This window comes from Oncorhynchus mykiss, chromosome 11 (assembly GCF_057628025.1).
Source record: "Oncorhynchus mykiss isolate SJ-2025 chromosome 11, ASM5762802v1, whole genome shotgun sequence".
Classification (NCBI taxonomy): Eukaryota; Metazoa; Chordata; class Actinopteri; order Salmoniformes; family Salmonidae; genus Oncorhynchus; species Oncorhynchus mykiss.
The window spans coordinates 78,252,619-78,269,990 of NC_143032.1; the positions used below are offsets into that span (position 1 = coordinate 78,252,619).

The 17,372-nt window shown below is 45.2% G+C and overlaps 1 protein-coding gene across 3 annotated transcripts in view; it reads left to right on the plus strand.

Moving 5' to 3' along the window:
- Nucleotides 1-6,985: 6,985 nt before the first annotated feature.
- LOC110536406 (tight junction protein 2) overlaps nucleotides 6,986-17,372 on the plus strand; it is a 194,578-nt gene continuing 184,191 nt past the window's right edge. For 2 of the 3 annotated variants that reach the window (XM_036936386.2, XM_090191180.1), the window contains exon 1: nucleotides 6,986-7,160. In XM_036936386.2, coding sequence (XP_036792281.2) covers nucleotides 7,074-7,160 — 87 coding nt within the window. In that variant the 5' untranslated portion in view covers nucleotides 6,986-7,073. Of the gene's footprint in view, nucleotides 7,161-7,407; nucleotides 7,511-17,372 lie in introns of those variants that run through there. The other variant, XM_036936388.2, reaches the window with a different exon arrangement.

The window sequence follows — 17,372 nt, forward strand, 5'->3', positions numbered from 1 at the left end:
TTCAGTCGCCGTGGTAGCTGACGTGTATAGTGTTGAGTCGTCCGCATACATAGACACTCTGGCTTTACTCAAAGCCAGTAGCATGTTGATGGTAAAGATTGAAAGGGGCCTAGACAGCTGCCCTGGGGAATTCCTGATTCTACCTGGATTTTGCTGGAGAGACTGCTCACACTGCTATGCTTAATCTTGGCCAGGTCGCAGTTGCAAATGAGAACTTGTTCTCAACTAGCCTACCTGGTTAAATAAAGGTGAAATAAAAAAAATAAAAAAAAAAGAACACCCTCTGAGTTCTGTTAGACAGGTAACTCTTAATCCACAATATAGCAGGGGATGTAAAGACATAACACATGAGTTTTCCAGCCAGAGACTATGATCGATAATGTCAAAAGCCGCACTGAAGTCTAACAACACAGCCCCCACAATCTTTGTACCATCAATTTCTCTCAGCCAATCATCAGTCATTTGTGTAATTGCTGTGCTTGTTGAATGTCCTTCCCTATAAGCATGCTGAAAGTCTGTTGTCAATTTGTTTACTGTAAAATAGCATTGTATCTGGTCAAACACAATATTTTCAAAAAGTTTACAAAGGGTTGGTAACAGGCTGATTGGGTGGCTGTTTGAGCCAGTTAAGGGGGCTTTACTATTGTTAGATAGGGGAATAACTTTTGCTTCCCTCCAGGTCTGAGAGCACACACTTTCTAGTAGGCTTAAATTGAATATATGAATGGCAATATCGTCCCCTATTATCCTAAGTAATTTTCCATCCAAGTTGTCAGACCCCAGTGACTCATTGGTGATAGACAACAATAATTGTTTCACCTATTCCACATTTACTTTACGGAATTCAAAATTACAATGCTTGTCTTTTATAATTTGGTCAGATATACTTGGACGTGTAGTGTCAGCGTTTGTTGCTGGCTAAGTTTGCTAATCTTGCCAATGAAAAAATCATAAACGTAGTTGGCAATATCAGTGGGTTTTGTGATGAATGAGCCATCTGATTCAATGAATGAGGGAACAGAGTTTTCCCTTTTGCCCAAAATTTCATTTAAGGTTCTCCAAAGCTTTTTACTGTCATTCTTTGTGATTTATCTTTTGTTTCATAGTGTAATTCCTCTTCTTTTCTATTCTTCCTCTTCAGTTTAGTCACATGATTTCTCAATTTGCAGTACATTTGCCAATCGGTTTTACAGCCAGACTTATTTGCCATCTCTTTTGCCTCATCCCTCTCAACCATACAATTTTTCAATTGTTCAACTCAACTTTTTGCCCAAGGAAAACACAATCTTTGCCCCAGGTACAAATATGCCTCACAATCGGCGGAATGATCCGGTCTCTGCTGTGTCTTGAAGCAGATTGCGAGCCAGTAGAGGGGTGCAGTGTCAGAAATGTATCACATTCCAGGAAGGCCCCAGTATCATCCTGGTTGGGTGTTTTGATAGGAAGCATTTAAAGGTGCTTATAGTCTCATAGAATCCTTATTCGGTTCAAGACGCTTGGGTCAAATGTTTTATTTCTTCATGAAGAGTAATAATTATTTCTTTAGCTGCATCAAGTTCAACACATTTTTCACAAATTGAGGTCTCCATCGGACATTTACCCGCGACAACAACAAACGTGTGGCAGATTATAAATGTAACAGCACGCGAGTCCCCAGCAGGTTCAAATGAGTTTTCACTGCTGCACGGGCGACAGTCTAAAATAACAAACATTTCCCGCCTCTGCCGGGGATTTAGATGCTCCCTCCATGGTCGCGGACGCCCCCCACCAGCCCACCCACACAACTATATTGTTTTCCGTCTCTCGTTGAATGTGAAGAGCGACAGAGAAGCGCAGGGGAGCGGGTGATGTCTGGGTCGGTTGTCAGTGGCAGGTCACCACCGGCTTTCGGTGTGTATCAACGTGTTTATTTTATTTATGCTTCACAACGCTAACCGGAATGTAGGTAGAAGCCATCTTGAAATGAGGTCAGCGGCTCGATTCTTAAAGCTTTAACCAGAGCAATGTATTGTGTTTTCGTTTGAAAACAGCATAACATTTTTGTAAACGCACACATACACGATCCATGTCTCAAGGCTTAAAAATCCTTCTTTAACCTGTCTCCTTCCCTTCATCTACACTGATTTGAAGTGGATTTAACAGCTGGATTCACCTGTTCAGTCTATCCTGGATAGAGCAGTGTTTTGTACACTGTGTATAACAAAAGGAAAACTGCTGATGCTCAATTCAGGGATGTAAACTAGTCACCTTTCGGCGGAATTCGCCGTTTTTTAATCCAAAATAAGTAACCTACGTGATTTGTGTAGATCCAATTATATTTTATTTATTTTTGGGGGTTTGTGGGGGGGCTTTGGATCACTACTGGCTGTAAGCGAATGAGTGATGTGCATTTGGAGAAATACTGACTGTATCCAAGGCTCAGCCAATCGTTCACATAACAGAATGCAGCACGCGACTGAAGAGAGAAGAGACAACCAACCAGGTACAGCATCAGCGCGCGCTCTGGAAAGACAGCTGAGAGTGGAAAGGCAGTTTGCCAGTTGCAGCACCGCGTCCCCTGAACGATAAAGGAGAGGTAGGTGAGAAGCCTGACGATGGGGGTCAGAAGGTGATGAAGCGTACTTCATGAGCTGTAACCAGAAAAACAACTGACATTTAGGAATTTTAAAGTGAGGGAGCAAGTGTGGTGAAAGAAGAATTGTTAGCATTGTTAAGTATCTTGCTAGCTGGATCAAATGATCCGTTAGCTAGCCAGAGAACTGTTGAGCAACATTAGCCAATTTAGCTGATCAAATAATTGAGTTCATGGTGAGAAAATGAGCTGGCTAATTAAGTCAGACAGCTCGTTAATGTGACAACATCAGATGAGCTACATTAGTAACGTAACCAATTCACTACAGTATTAACTGGTATACGACTCCTTGCCGTTCCTCAAGTTATAACGTTAGTTGCTTACTGAACCCTGGCAATCTGTGTGAAATGTTAACTAGTTAACGAGCTAATGAACTCACTATTTTCTATGAACTAATGTTTTCCTTCTACAGTATGTGGTCAATTTTCAGAATGAGAGAATTAGGTGAAAAAGAGGCCTTGCTTGTTAAACAAGTGGATTCAGGGATCAGGTGTAGCTGGAGCTGGGCCTGGCTTAAACTGGATGCCACTATAGAGGTGAAGGAACACCACACACTTTCCCTCTTTCTCACTTTTTCAATACAGTGGATACAAAGGGGTATGCCAGGTATAGTCTCTGCCTTAAAGAGATCAATTATACCAACAACGGGTTTCATGCTCTGCTGCTGGTACACTGTAGAACAGATGTCCACAGGCAGAGCGTGTACAGTGCAATAATGTGAAGTGTAGCCCAAAGACATTGTTGTGTTGAACTTGACATACTGGAACACTTGTTTGTGAGTGGGGGGGGGGGGACTATTAAACGTTGTACTCAGTGAATGTTATTTTTCTTTGTGGACTTGATCGATGTGTACTATAGTGGCCACTATATTAGAGCAAAAATACAATGCCTGTTTCATTCTATTTCTACTTTAAGATGCATTTTTCCCCAAGTCCAATAATCATGTGTGTGGTTGTGAGCGTTCTATTATAAAGGCTGTCATGGCTAACTGCAATATTAGTGTTGTTTTTTTCCTCTGGACTTGTGTCATTTGCAGTAAAGTCTAGGCAACAAATAACATTGGATTCCTTTCCTTCTATTTTTTAGCTGTGAGTTAGGTTCTCATTAACCATTTTACACACAGAGACTGGTCATGTAGATCATATTCTTTGTTGTTGAATTAGTTACAATTTCACCTGGTGTATTCGACTATTCTATCTTTCAACAGGAAGATGAGTACCCGAGTTCATAAAATATATATATATATTTTTTAATTATATATATTTTTTGTCCTCGTAGTTACAGGAGAGAAGTACAGACAGACAGACAGGAGAGAAGTACAGACAGACAGACAGTAATTCTCTCCTAACTGTCTGTCTGTCCGTCCGTCCGTCTAATTTCCTCCTGCCTGCCTGTTGGTACTTCTCTCCTGTCTGCCTGTCTGTCTGTAATTCTCTACTACCAATGTTGTAACCAACTTCACATCGCCCCCCAGAAGACAGACACACGGACACCCAGGTTGACTCGGTTTTTATCTGCAGTAAAAGATATCAAACAGTGATGACAGGCACTGACAGGACGGTCAAAGCCTGGTTAGGTAGGACATGTATTTTCCACCATAATTTGCAAATAAATTCATAAAAAATCCTACGATGTGATTTTCTGGATTTTTTTCCCTCATTTTGTCTGTCATAGTTGAAGTGTACCTATGATGAAAATTAAAGGCCTCTCTCATCTTTTTAAGTGGGAGAACTTGCACAATTGGTGGCTGACTAAATACTTTTTTGCCCCACTGTATCTTTTAGATAGGAGCAACAGTATTGATACATACCCTCAACGTGAAGTGATATTAATCTATAAATAGAGAGCACAAGTACAACCCTTTTTATATAAATATTTTAAGGTAGTAAGAAAATAAACATTCACTTAATATTTCAATAAGTCACCTGCTAGCAAATCACCTGCTGGCAATAGCTAGCGTGACATTGTAGTGCAGTGACCAACAGTGTTAGTTAGCTCATCATTAACATGGCTAGCTAAGCCAGCAAAAAACTTGGTTAACTTGCTGAAATAGGTCTTCAATACATTAACGGCTAAATAAATATATACATAACCACATTTGCTATTGACAATCAGTGTCGTCAAAGAGTGTTCACGCCTGCCAAACCCATCTTTATTGGAACCTCTGGTTTCTCATTGGGAAATTAAATATTTTGAAGTTTAGCGTGATTGTCCATGTCAATGTCCCGGTGGTTCGATGAAGACGTTTCCTGTTCCTGGAGTCATCCTGATGCATTACACGGTTGGCTGCTTCCTAAATGGCACTCTATTCCCTATAGTGCACTTATGCTAAAAAATAAAATAAAAAAGTAGTGCACTATATAAGGAATCAGGGTGCCATTTGGGATGCATCAGAAGATTGAGTCAGTCTCATCCATGTATGACTGTTGATGTTGACACGTGGTTGTAATGTGGTTATACTGCTATCATATTAGATTACAGTCTCTGGATTATGTTCAATCAACATCTACGACTACAGACTGAGATCCTCCCTGAATATAAACACACGCACACATTGGACGACACGTTTGACGGACAGATCTGTGACGCCATGTTTGCAGTGCATGTTCCTTCCTGTATGTCACAGGAACAGCCTCAACTGTAGCTGTAGTCTTATGTTTAAAAAAAATAAAATAAAATGTGTTTCTTATTCAATGGCAAGTACTGTGCAACATCTGTGTGTCATTAGATTAGGCCCATTTTTATTCATGTTTTATTGAACCTTTATTTCACTAGGAAAGTCAGTTACGAACAAATTATTATTTACAATGACGGCCTACACCGGCCAAACCCGGACGACGCTGGTCCAATTGTGCGCCGCCCTATGGGACTCCCAATCACTGCCAGTTGTGATACAGCCTGGATGACTTGATAGTTGTGACATACAGTAGCTGTGCCAGAATCAGTGTAATCAACTGTTATTATTTGTACATGCATTTAGACCTACTGTATAGTAGTATAGTATTGTGGTATGTTATGCATTTAGGCCTACTGTATAGTAGTAGTATAGTATTGTGGTATGTTATACATTTAGGCCTACTGTATAGTAATAGTGGTATAGTATTGTGGTATGTTATGCATTTAGGCCTACTGTATAGTAGTGGTATAGTATTGTGGTATGTTATGCATTTAGGCCTACTGTATAGTAGTTGTATAGTATTTTGGTATGTTATGCATTTAGGCCTACTGTATAGTAGTGGTATAGTATTTTGGTATGTTATGCATTTAGGCCTACTGTATAGTAGTGGTATAGTATATTGGTATGTTATGCATTTAGGCCTACTGTATAGTAGTGGTATAGTAGTGTGGTATGTTATGCATTTGGGCCTACTGTATAGTAGTGGCATAGTAGTGTGGTATGTTATACATTTAGGCCTACTGTATAGTAGTGGTATAGTATTGTGGTATGTTATGCATTTAGGCCTACTGTATAGTAGTGGTATAGTATTGTGGTATGTTATGCATTTAGGCCTACTGTATAGTAGTTGTATAGTATTTTGGTATGTTATGCATTTAGGCCTACTGTATAGTAGTGGTATAGTATTTTGGTATGTTATGCATTTAGGCCTACTGTATAGTAGTGGTATAGTATTTTGGTATGTTATGCATTTAGGCCTACTGTATAGTAGTGGTATAGTAGTGTGGTATGTTATGCATTTAGGCCTACTGTATAGTAGTGGTATAGTAGTGTGGTATGTTATGCATTTAGGCCTACTGTATAGTAGTGGTATAGTAGTGTGGTATGTTATGCATTTAGGCCTACTGTATAGTAGTGGTATAGTAGTGTGGTATGTTATGCATTTAGGCCTACTGTATAGTAGTGGTATAGTATTTTGGTATGTTATGCATTTAGGCTGACTGTATAGTAGTATAGTATTGTTGTATTGTGGTATGTTATGCATTTAGGCCTACTGTATAGTAATAGTGGTATAGTATTTTGGTATGTTATGCATTTAGGCCGACTGTATAGTAGTATAGTATTGTTGTATTGTGGTATGTTATGCATTTAGGCCTACTGCATATAGTAGTATAGTATTGTGGTATGTTGTACATTTAGGCCTACACGTTTCTTATGTATAGTTGACCATAATGATTAACAGACAGTGATGCCTAGATTTGCTTTGATTTGCAGACGGTGACGAGCCTGCAGCAACACCACCAACATGTCACCGACATCACAGCCCCATAAATAGCTGCTAGAAACTGAGGGAAGTAAGTTTCCATGGGAACGATGTGGCGCTGGATTGAACACCTTTTGTCTGCAGCATGCCTTTTATGTATCCTCTCTCTCTCTCTCTCCGTCTGAAAGACTCAGATATCAACCCTGCGTCCTCCCTCTGTAAAACAGCACACAGAACCGTCCAGACAACCAGGTGGACCTCCGGCGCAGGGGGCATCCGAAATGAGAGTAGGCCTTCGACACAGTGGACCGAGAAGCATTGCTCAACAATTTCGAGCCTGGAATGGATACGTGACTGTAAACAGGAAGGTATGTATCATCGGCCTGTGGTTCAGAATGTCATCACTTTTCTGTTTGGAGAATAGATTTGAAGCATTTTAAAGGTGTTGTTTCGCAATTGTCATTCTAGCAACATAAAGTAGGCCTGCAGTTGACGCAGTTTGAAATACAAGGCGCAAAAAATCTACAAACTACTGTAGGTCGGGCGTGTGCTCACCTGTTTGTTGCCAACCCAGACACGCCCATATGTACCTGTTTGACGCCTGCATACCTCGTGTGTACATACGAGACGTCCTGTTTCCTGTTGTTTCGTTTATCAACCCGCTGATATCCTGCTGAGGATATTTGTTACAGAAAAGAGGGGACACATATCCTACAAGGTAAATAAACTTACCCTTCAACAATACTTGATATTTGAGTCTAAAAGTACAGTATTGTGCAGCTTTATCTATATCCTTTATGTCATTTTTTATTGAAATCTCAAGTAGCAAGTAGACTGGGATCTGTGCAGTGGTTTGTTGTGAGTTTGAGTAGTTGTTACATTATGATATAGGCTTATCTATATAGTTTTGAGTATTTGGTCGAGTATCTTTCCCAAAGGTACATGTTATATAGTTTCACCTTTATAGTAGCCTACATCTCAACCAGTTGCCCAGTGAGAGTTATACAACGGACTCAGCTGCTCCCACTATAACCCCAGTAGACTGCTGCTCCACTATAACCCCAGGAGACTGTTGCTCCGCTATAACCCCAGTAGACTGCTGCTCCACTATAACCCCAGGAGGCTGTTGCTCCACTATAACCCCAGTAGACTGCTGCTCCACTATAACCCCAGTAGACTGCTGCTCCACTATAACCCAGTAGACTGTTGCTCCACTATAACCCCAGTAGACTGTTGCTCCACTATAACCCCAGTAGACTGCTGCTCCACTATAACCCAGTAGACTGCTGCTCCCACTATAACCCCAGTAGACTGCTGCTCCACTATAACCCCAGTAGACTGTTGCTCCACTATAACCCAGTAGACTGCTGCTCCACTATAACCCAGTAGACTGCTGCTGCTCCCACTATAACCCCAGTAGACTGTTGCTCCACTATAACCCCAGTACACTGCTGCTCCACTATAACCCCAGTAGACCAGTAGACTGTTGCTCAACTATAACCCCAGTATACTGTTGCTTCACTATAACCCCAGTAGACTGTTGCTTCACTATAACCCCAGTAGACTGTTGCTCCACTATAACCCCAGTAGACTGTTGCTCCACTATAACCCAGTAGACTGCTGCTGCTCCCATTATAACCCCAGTAGACTGTTGCTCCACTATAACCCCAGTAGACTGCTGCTCCACTATAACCCCAGGAGACTGCTGCTCCACTATAACCCAGTAGACTGTTGCTCCACTATAACCCCAGTTGACTGTTGCTCCACTATAACCCAGTAGACTTCTGCTCCACTATAGCCCCAGGAGACTGCTGCTCCACTATAACCCCAGTAGACTGTTGCTCCACTATAACCCAGTAGACTGCTGCTCCACTATAACCCCAGTAGACTGCTGCTCCACTATAACCCAGTAGACTGCTGCTCCACTATAACCCCAGTAGACTGTTGCTCCACTATAACCCCAGTAGACTGCTGCTCCACTATAGCCCCAGGAGACTGCTGCTCCACTATAGCCCCAGGAGACTGCTGCTCCACTATAACCCCAGTAGACTGTTGCTCCACTATAACCCCAGTAGACTGTTGCTCCACTATAGCCCCAGGAGACTGTTGCTCCACTATAACCCCAGTAGACTGCTGCTCCACTATAACCCCAGTAGACTATTGCTCCACTATAACCCCAGTACACTGCTGCTCCACTATAACCCAGTAGACTGCTGCTCCACTATAACCCCAGTAGACTGCTGCTCCACTATAACCCAGTAGACTGTTGCTCCACTATACCCCAGTAGACTGCTGCTCCACTATAACCCCAGGAGACTGTTGCTCCGCTATAACCCCAGTAGACTGCTGCTCCACCATAACCCCAGGAGACTGTTGCTCCGCTATAACCCCATTAGACTGCTGCTCCACTATAACCCCAGGAGACTGTTGCTCCGCTATAACCCCAGTACACTGCTGCTCCACTATAACCCAGTAGAGTGCTGCTCCACTATAACCCCAGGAGACTGTTGCTCCGCTATAACCCAGCAGATACACTTCTTGACACACTGCTCGCTTAACCCGGAAGCCAGCCGCACCAATGTTTCGGAGAAAACACTGTCCAACTGACGACCAGAGTCAGCTTGAAGGCGCCCGGCCCGCCACAAGGAGTCACTAGAGCACAATGAGTCAAGGACACAGCCTTGGATCAAACCAAATTTTTGTCCATTTTGTGAATTATTGGTCGGTGAGCGGACCCTAGACCTCACAATCATAAAGGGCAGTGGGTTCTGTAACTGATTCAATGATTCTTTTGCCAGGTCCTAATTGGGATGTTGAATTTTATGTTCCTTTTGACAGCGTAGAAGGCTCTTCTTGTCTTTTCTCTCAGATCGTTCACAGCTTTGTGGAATTCTCTCTTTCTCTCTATATTTCTCTCTCACTCTCTCTCTTACTCCATCTGCCTCTTTCTCTCTCTTTCTCCTCTCTCTCTCAATTCAATTCAAGGGGCTTTATTGGCATGGGAAACATATGTTAACATTGCCTCTTTCTCTCACACTCCTCTCTCTCTCTCTCTCTCTCTCTCTCTCTGTCTCTCTCTCTCTCTGTCTCTGTCTCTGTCTCTCTCTCTCTCTCTCTCTCTCTCTCTCTCTCTCTCTCTCTCTCAGATAGAATCTAAAGGGATAAGGGAGAGAGAGAAAATCAACATTTACTCAGCCCTTTGAAGACAAGAATGCATTTGTGTCACTGTCAAAGATGAGAAATTAATCTGTTCAATTCCCGGCGAATGAAGCAATTTGTCTCCATTTTCTCCAGCCCTGTGCCATCGCTAACCCTTCCTGTCATCTCCATAGATTAAATTCCTCGGCAGTTGGAGAAGAAAACTTGGCCTTTTTCCTTCTGGAGGAATTGAAGAAACTGAATGTTGTATCAGACTACTGTATCAGGAGACTACTGTATCAGGAGACTACTGTATCAGACTACTGTATCAGGAGACCACTGTATCAGACTACTGTATCAGACTACTGTATCAGACCACTGTATCAGACTACTGTATCAGGAGACTACTGTATCAGACTACTGTATCAGACTACTGTATCAGGAGACCACTGTATCAGACTACTGTATCAGGAGACCACTGTATCAGACTACTGTATCAGACCACTGTATCAGACTACTGTATCAGGAGACTACTGTATCAGGAGACTACTGTATCAGACTACTGTATCAGGAGACCACTGTATCAGACTACTGTATCAGACTACTGTATCAGACCACTGTATCAGACTACTGTATCAGGAGACTACTGTATCAGACCACTGTATCAGACTACTGTATCAGGAGACTACTGTATCAGACCTCTGTATCAGGAGACTACTGTATCAGGAGACTAGTGTATCAGACTACTGTATCATACCACTGTATCAGGAGACTACTGTATCAGGAGACTACTGTATCAGGAGACTACTATATCAGGAGACTACTGTATCAGACTACTGTATCAGACCACTGTATCAGACTACTGTATCAGGAGACAACTGTATCAGGAGACTACTATATCAGACTATTGTATCAGACTACTGTATCAGGAGACTACTGTATCAGGAGACAACTGTATCAGGAGACTACTGTATCAGGAGACTACTGTATCAGACTACTGTATCAGACCACTGTATCAGGAGACTACTGTATCAGACTACTGTATCAGCATTGAATTCCCACTAACCCTAATCTGATCCACTTTTTGCAGACAGTCACTACTGTTAGCAGATAAGGATAATTAATCTAAATTACTCAGTAATTAATGTTTTAATCCTCTGAAAATTGCATTCTGTAAATGTGCCTTACACTGGAATATTGTAGCATTGTGATTTTCCCATTTTACCCAATCCAAGGAAAGAAGATCTTATTCAGGAAAATAAGGAATGTTTTAGTTCTAAATAAATCCATATTTTTATTCTGTAATCATTTGATCCTCTTGAATGTGGATGAAAAAGCAGGTGTGATAAGATCTTTGGTGACATGAAAGTCACGTTGGTTTTGTTTTTAAAAAATGAGGCTAATAGAACACCCAGTATTAACAGTAAGCCATCAATCATCGAGATTTTCTACAAAACACCTTACACACTTTGCACCAGTAAGGAGGAGTACAAGAAAAACACGAAGTGGACAAACATGTAAAACAGGACTGGAACAAACTGTCATACCCAAGCAAAAACAAACAGGGAACAGAAAGACATGTTAGTGCAAGGTTGGCCTATTAGAGAATGTTACACTACTTGGCTTGGGAATGTGTCTCTGTCTCTCTCAATTCAATTCAATTCAAGGGGCTTTATTGGCATGGGAAACATGTGTTAACATTGCCAAAGCAAGTGAGGTAGATAATCTCTCTCTCTCTCTCTCCATCTCTCTGTCTCTCTCTCTGTCGGTCTCTCTCTTTGACTCTTTCTCGGTCCCTCTCTCTCCCTCTCACACTCTTCGTCTCTCCCTCTCTCTCTCTATCCCTCTCTATGTCTCTCCCTCCCTCCCCCTCTCTCTCCCTCTCTTACACTCTGGCTCTGTCCTTCTCTCTCTCTCTGTCACCCTCTCTCACACGCTCTGTCTTTCTCTCTCTCTCTGTCTCTTTCTCTGTCTTACTTCAGCCGCTACTTCTGACCGCTGAATCTGAAATCGTTATGATTGATCATCTGATTTAATATATTGATTGGTTTATGCGGCGACTGAATGAGGATTTATGGATTGAAGCTGGCATGGCTAATACTCCCGTCGGTCATGGGATCACACTTTAGCGTTTAGATTCTGAGGTTGAGCTCAGAGACAGGAGAAAATGATAACAGCTTTGTGAAAAACACTTCACACACAGTAGCCTACAGATACTGATACTATCTGTATCATTATAGTAGACCTATGCTTGCTAGTAATACTGAGTTATGGAGTACATAGCTTAGTACTAAGAATATGACTAGAATGGAATGTCTGTTCTCACTGCAATTTTTTTTATGACACTATATAATAATGCACATGATTCCCTGACTCATCAAAACAATCTACGCTGAACAAAAATAGAAATGCAACATGCAATCATTTCTACGATTTGACCGAGTTACAGTTCATATATGGAAATCAGTGAATTTAAATAAAGTCACTAAGCCCTAATCTATGGATTTCACAAGACTGGGAATACAGATATGCATCTGTTGGTCACAGACACCTTAAAAAACTGTACGGGCGTGGATCAGAAAACCGGTCAGTATATGGTATGACCACTATTTTCCTCATGCAACACACCTTCTTTGCATAGAGTTGATCATCCTGTTGATTGTGGCCTGTTGAATGTTGTCCACTCCTCTTCAATGGCTGGATATTGGCGGGAACTGGAACACTCTGTCGTACACGTCGATCCAGAGCATCCCGAACATGCTCAATGGGTGACATGTCTGGTGAGTATGCAGGCCATGGAGGAACTGGGACATTTTCAGCTTCTAGGAATTGTGTACAGATCCTTGTGACATGAGGTTGTGCATTATCTTGTTGAAGCGTGAGATGATGGTGGCGGATGAATGGCATAACAATGGGCCTCAGGATCTCGTCATGGTATCTCTGTGCATTAAAAATGCCATAGTTTATGCCAGCCAATACCAAAACCCCACCACCACCATGGGGCACTTTGTTTAGAACGTTGACATCAGCAAACCGCTCGCCCACACGATGCCATACACGTTGTCTGCCATCTGCCCTGTACAGTTGAAACCAGGATTTATCTGTGAAGAGCACACTTCTCCAGCATGCCAGTGGCCATCGAGGGTGAGCATTTGACCACTGAAGTCAGTTACGACGCCAAACTGCAGTCAGGCCAAGACCCTGGTGAGGACGACGAGCATGCAGATGACCTTCCCTGAAACGGTTTATGACAGTGTGTGCAGAAATTCTTCGCTTCTGCAAACCCACAGTTTAATCAGCTGTCCGGGTAGCTGGTCTCAGATGATTCCGCAGGTGAAGAAGCTGGATGTGGAGGTCCTGGGCTGGCATTGGTACATGTGGTCTGCAGTTGTGAGGCCGGGTGGAGCTACTGCTAAATTCTCTAAAACGACGTTGAAGGCGGATTACGGTAGAGAAATGAACATGTAATTCTCTGGCAACAGCTCTGGTGGGAATTCCTGCAGTCAGCATGCTAATTGCACTCTCCCTCAAAACTTGAGACATGTGTAGCATTGTGTTGTGAGACAAAACTGCATATTTTAGTGCCCATTTATTGTCCCCCAGCACAAGGTGCACCTGTGTAAGGATCAAGAACATTTCTAAGTGACCCCAAACTTTTGAACAATAGTGTATGTGAGAATGCTATTCACTGCCTAGAAGGCCAGCATCCCGGATTTGCCTCTTCACTGTTGACGTTGAGACTGGTGTTTTGCGGGTAATATTTATATTTATATATGATATATTTATATAATATAAATATATTATAATATAATATACTTGTCCTCTTGCTCAGTTGTGCACCAGGGACTCCAACTCCTCTTTCTATTCTGGTTAGAGACAGTTTGCGCTGTTCTGTGAAGGGAGTAGCACACAGCGTTGTACGAGATCTTCAGTTTCTTGGCAATTTCTCGAATGGAATAGCCTTCATTTCTCAGAACAAGAATCGACTGACGAGTTTCAGAAGAAAGGTCTTTGTTTCTGGCCATTTTGAGACTGTGACCATTTCCCACATTCTTTGTGTTAGAAATATTGTTTCGTTATCCGCTTTTGGATGTTGACGTTTTGGCGGGAAGAATCTCTTTGTTACAAAATAGTTATTTCACCTCACTACTGCATGGCCAGGGAGATAAAGTTCCTGCAAGGTATTTGCGTCCGTCATAAAACTGGCCAACTCCTCCAGGAGAGGGGGGTCTTGAAACCTTCGGTTAGCCGGCACCTTGCATCTCCATACAGGAGGGAAAGTCATGACAGGGTTATTGTGTGTAGATTGATGAGGGGGGGGGGGGGGGGGGGAAATATTTCATACATTTTAGAGTAAGACTGTAACGTAACAAAATGTGGACAAAAGTCAACGAGTCGTGAATACTTTCCCAATACGCTGTATATAACCATGCCACGTCATCTGATCGATGTTTGATTACTCTCTGTTCTTTTCCTATGAGTCGTACTATATGGACAGCATGTCAGTAATCAATTAGATATTGACTGATTTGGCCGTTTTGGTGTTTGGTCAATGTCCTTCAGAATAATGTGTTGGTCGATGACCTCTAGGCTGCACCATAAGAGGTCATAGTCTTCTGTGGAGCAACATGGACCTGCTGTCAGCCTTAGGTCCCTGGAGTTAGGGTACCCATGGTTAGGTCCCCAGGGTTAGGGTCCCCAGGATTAGGTCCGCATGGTTAGGGTTAGGTCCCCATGGTTAGGTCCCCAGGGTTACTGTTCCCAGGGTTAGGTCCCCAATGTTAGGGTTAGGTCCCCATGGTTACTGTTCCCAGGGTTACGGTCCCCAGGGTTCGGGTCCCCATGGTTAGGTCCCCAGGGTTACGGTCCCCAGGGTTAGGTCCCCATGGTTACAGTCCCCAGGGTTAGGTCCCCAGGGTTCGGGTCCCCAGGGTTAGGTCCCCATGGTTAGGGTTAGGTCCCCAGGGTTACGGCCCCCAGGGTTCGGGTCCCCAGGGTTAGGTCCCCATGGTTAGGGTTAGGTCCCCAGGGTTACGGTCCCCAGGGTTACGGTCCCCAGGGTTAGGTCCCCAGGGTTAAGGTCCCCATGGTTAGGGTTAGTTCCCCATGGTTAGGTCCCCAGGGTTACTGTTCCCAAGGTTACGGTCCCCAGGGTTAGGTCCCCAATGTTAGGGTTAGGTCCCCATGGTTACTGTTCCCAGGGTTACGGTCCCCAGGGTTCGGGTCCCCATGGTTAGGTCCCCAGGGTTACGGTCTCCAGGGTTACGATCCCCAGGGTTAGGTCCCCAGGGTTAGGTCCCCATGGTTACTGTTCCCAGGGTTACGGTCCCCAGGGTTACGGTCCCCAGGGTTATGGTCCCCATGGTTACGATCCCCATGGTTAGGGTTAGGTCCCCATGGTTAGCTCCCCATGGTTAGCTCCCCATGGTTAGGGTTAGGTCCCCATGGTTAGGGTTAGGTCCCCATGGTTAGGTCCCCATGGTTAGGGTTAGGTCCCCATGGTTAGGTCCCCATGGTTAGGGTTAGGTCCCCATGGTTAGGTCCCCATGGTTAGGTCCCCAGGGTTACTCTTCCCAGGGTTACGGTCCCCAGGGTTAGGTCCCCAATGTTAGGGTTAGGTCCCCATGGTTACTGTTCCCAGGGTTAGGTCCCCAGGGTTAGGTCCCCAGGGTTGCGGTCCCCAGGGTTAGGGCCCCAGGGTTAGGTCCCCAGGGTTAGGTTTCCCAGGGTTAGGGTCCCCAGGGTTAGGGTTCCCAGGGTTAGGGTTCCCATGGTTAGGTCCCCAGGGTTAGGGTCCCCAGGGTTAGGGTTCCCAGGGTTACGGTCCCCAGGGTTAGGGTTCCCAGGGTTAGGGTTCCCAGGGTTAGGGTTCCCAGGGTTACTGTTCCCAGGGTTACGGTCCCCAGGGTTAGGTCCCCAGGGTTAGGTCCCCAGGGTTGCGGTCCCCAGGGTTAGGGCCCCAGGGTTAGGTCCCCAGGGTTAGGTTTCCCAGAGTTAGGGTCCCCAGGGTTAGGGTCCCCAGGGTTAGGGTTCCCAGGGTTAGGGTTCTCATGGTTAGGTCCCCAGGGTTAGGTCCCCAGGGTTCGGGTCCCCAGGGTTAGGTCCCCATGGTTAGGGTTAGGTCCCCAGGGTTACGGCCCCCAGGGTTCGGGTCCCCAGGGTTAGGTCCCCATGGTTAGGGTTAGGTCCCCAGGGTTATGGTCCCCAGGGTTACGGTCCCCAGGGTTAGGTCCCCAGGGTTAAGGTCCCCATGGTTAGGGTTAGGTCCCCATGGTTAGGTCCCCAGGGTTACTGTTCCCAAGGTTACGGTCCCCAGGGTTAGGTCCCCAATGTTAGGGTTAGGTCCCCATGGTTACTGTTCCCAGGGTTACGGTCCCCAGGGTTCGGGTCCCCATGGTTAGGTCCCCAGGGTTACGGTCTCCAGGGTTACGATCCCCAGGGTTAGGTCCCCAGGGTTAGGTCCCCATGGTTACTGTTCCCAGGGTTACGGTCCCCAGGGTTACGGTCCCCAGGGTTATGGTCCCCATGGTTACGATCCCCATGGTTAGGGTTAGGTCCCCATGGTTAGGTCCCCATGGTTAGCTCCCCATGGTTAGGGTTAGGTCCCCATGGTTAGGGTTAGGTCCCCATGGTTAGGTCCACATGGTTAGGGTTAGGTCCCCATGGTTAGGTCCCCATGGTTAGGGTTAGGTCCCCATGGTTAGGTCCCCATGGTTAGGTCCCCAGGGTTACTCTTCCCAGGGTTACGGTCCCCAGGGTTAGGTCCCCAATGTTAGGGTTAGGTCCCCATGGTTACTGTTCCCAGGGTTACGGTCCCCAGGGTTAGGTCCCCAGGGTTAGGTCCCCAGGGTTGCGGTCCCCAGGGTTAGGGCCCCAGGGTTAGGTCCCCAGGGTTAGGTTTCCCAGGGTTAGGGTCCCCAGGGTTAGGGTCCCCAGGGTTAGGGTTCCCAGGGTTAGGGTTCCCATGGTTAGGTCCCCAGGGTTAGGTCCCCAGGGTTAGGTCCCCAGGGTTAGGTCCCCAGGGTTGCGGTCCCCAGGGTTAGGGCCCCAGGGTTAGGTCCCCAGGGTTAGGTTTCCCAGGGTTAGGGTCCCCAGGGTTAGGGTTCCCAGGGTTAGGGTTCCCATGGTTAGGTCCCCAGGGTTAGGGTCCCCAGGGTTAGGGTTCCCAGGGTTACGGTCCCCAGGGTTAGGGTTCCCAGGGTTAGGGTTCCCAGGGTTAGGGTTCCCAGGGTTACTGTTCCCAGGGTTACGGTCCCCAGGGTTAGGTCCCCAGGGTTAGGTCCCCAGGGTTGCGGTCCCCAGGGTTAGGGCCCCAGGGTTAGGTCCCCAGGGTTAGGTTTCCCAGGGTTAGGGTCCCCAGGGTTAGGGTTCCCAGGGTTAGGGTTCCCATGGTTAGGTCCCCAGGGTTAGGTCCCCAGGGTTCGGGTCCCCAGGGTTAGGTC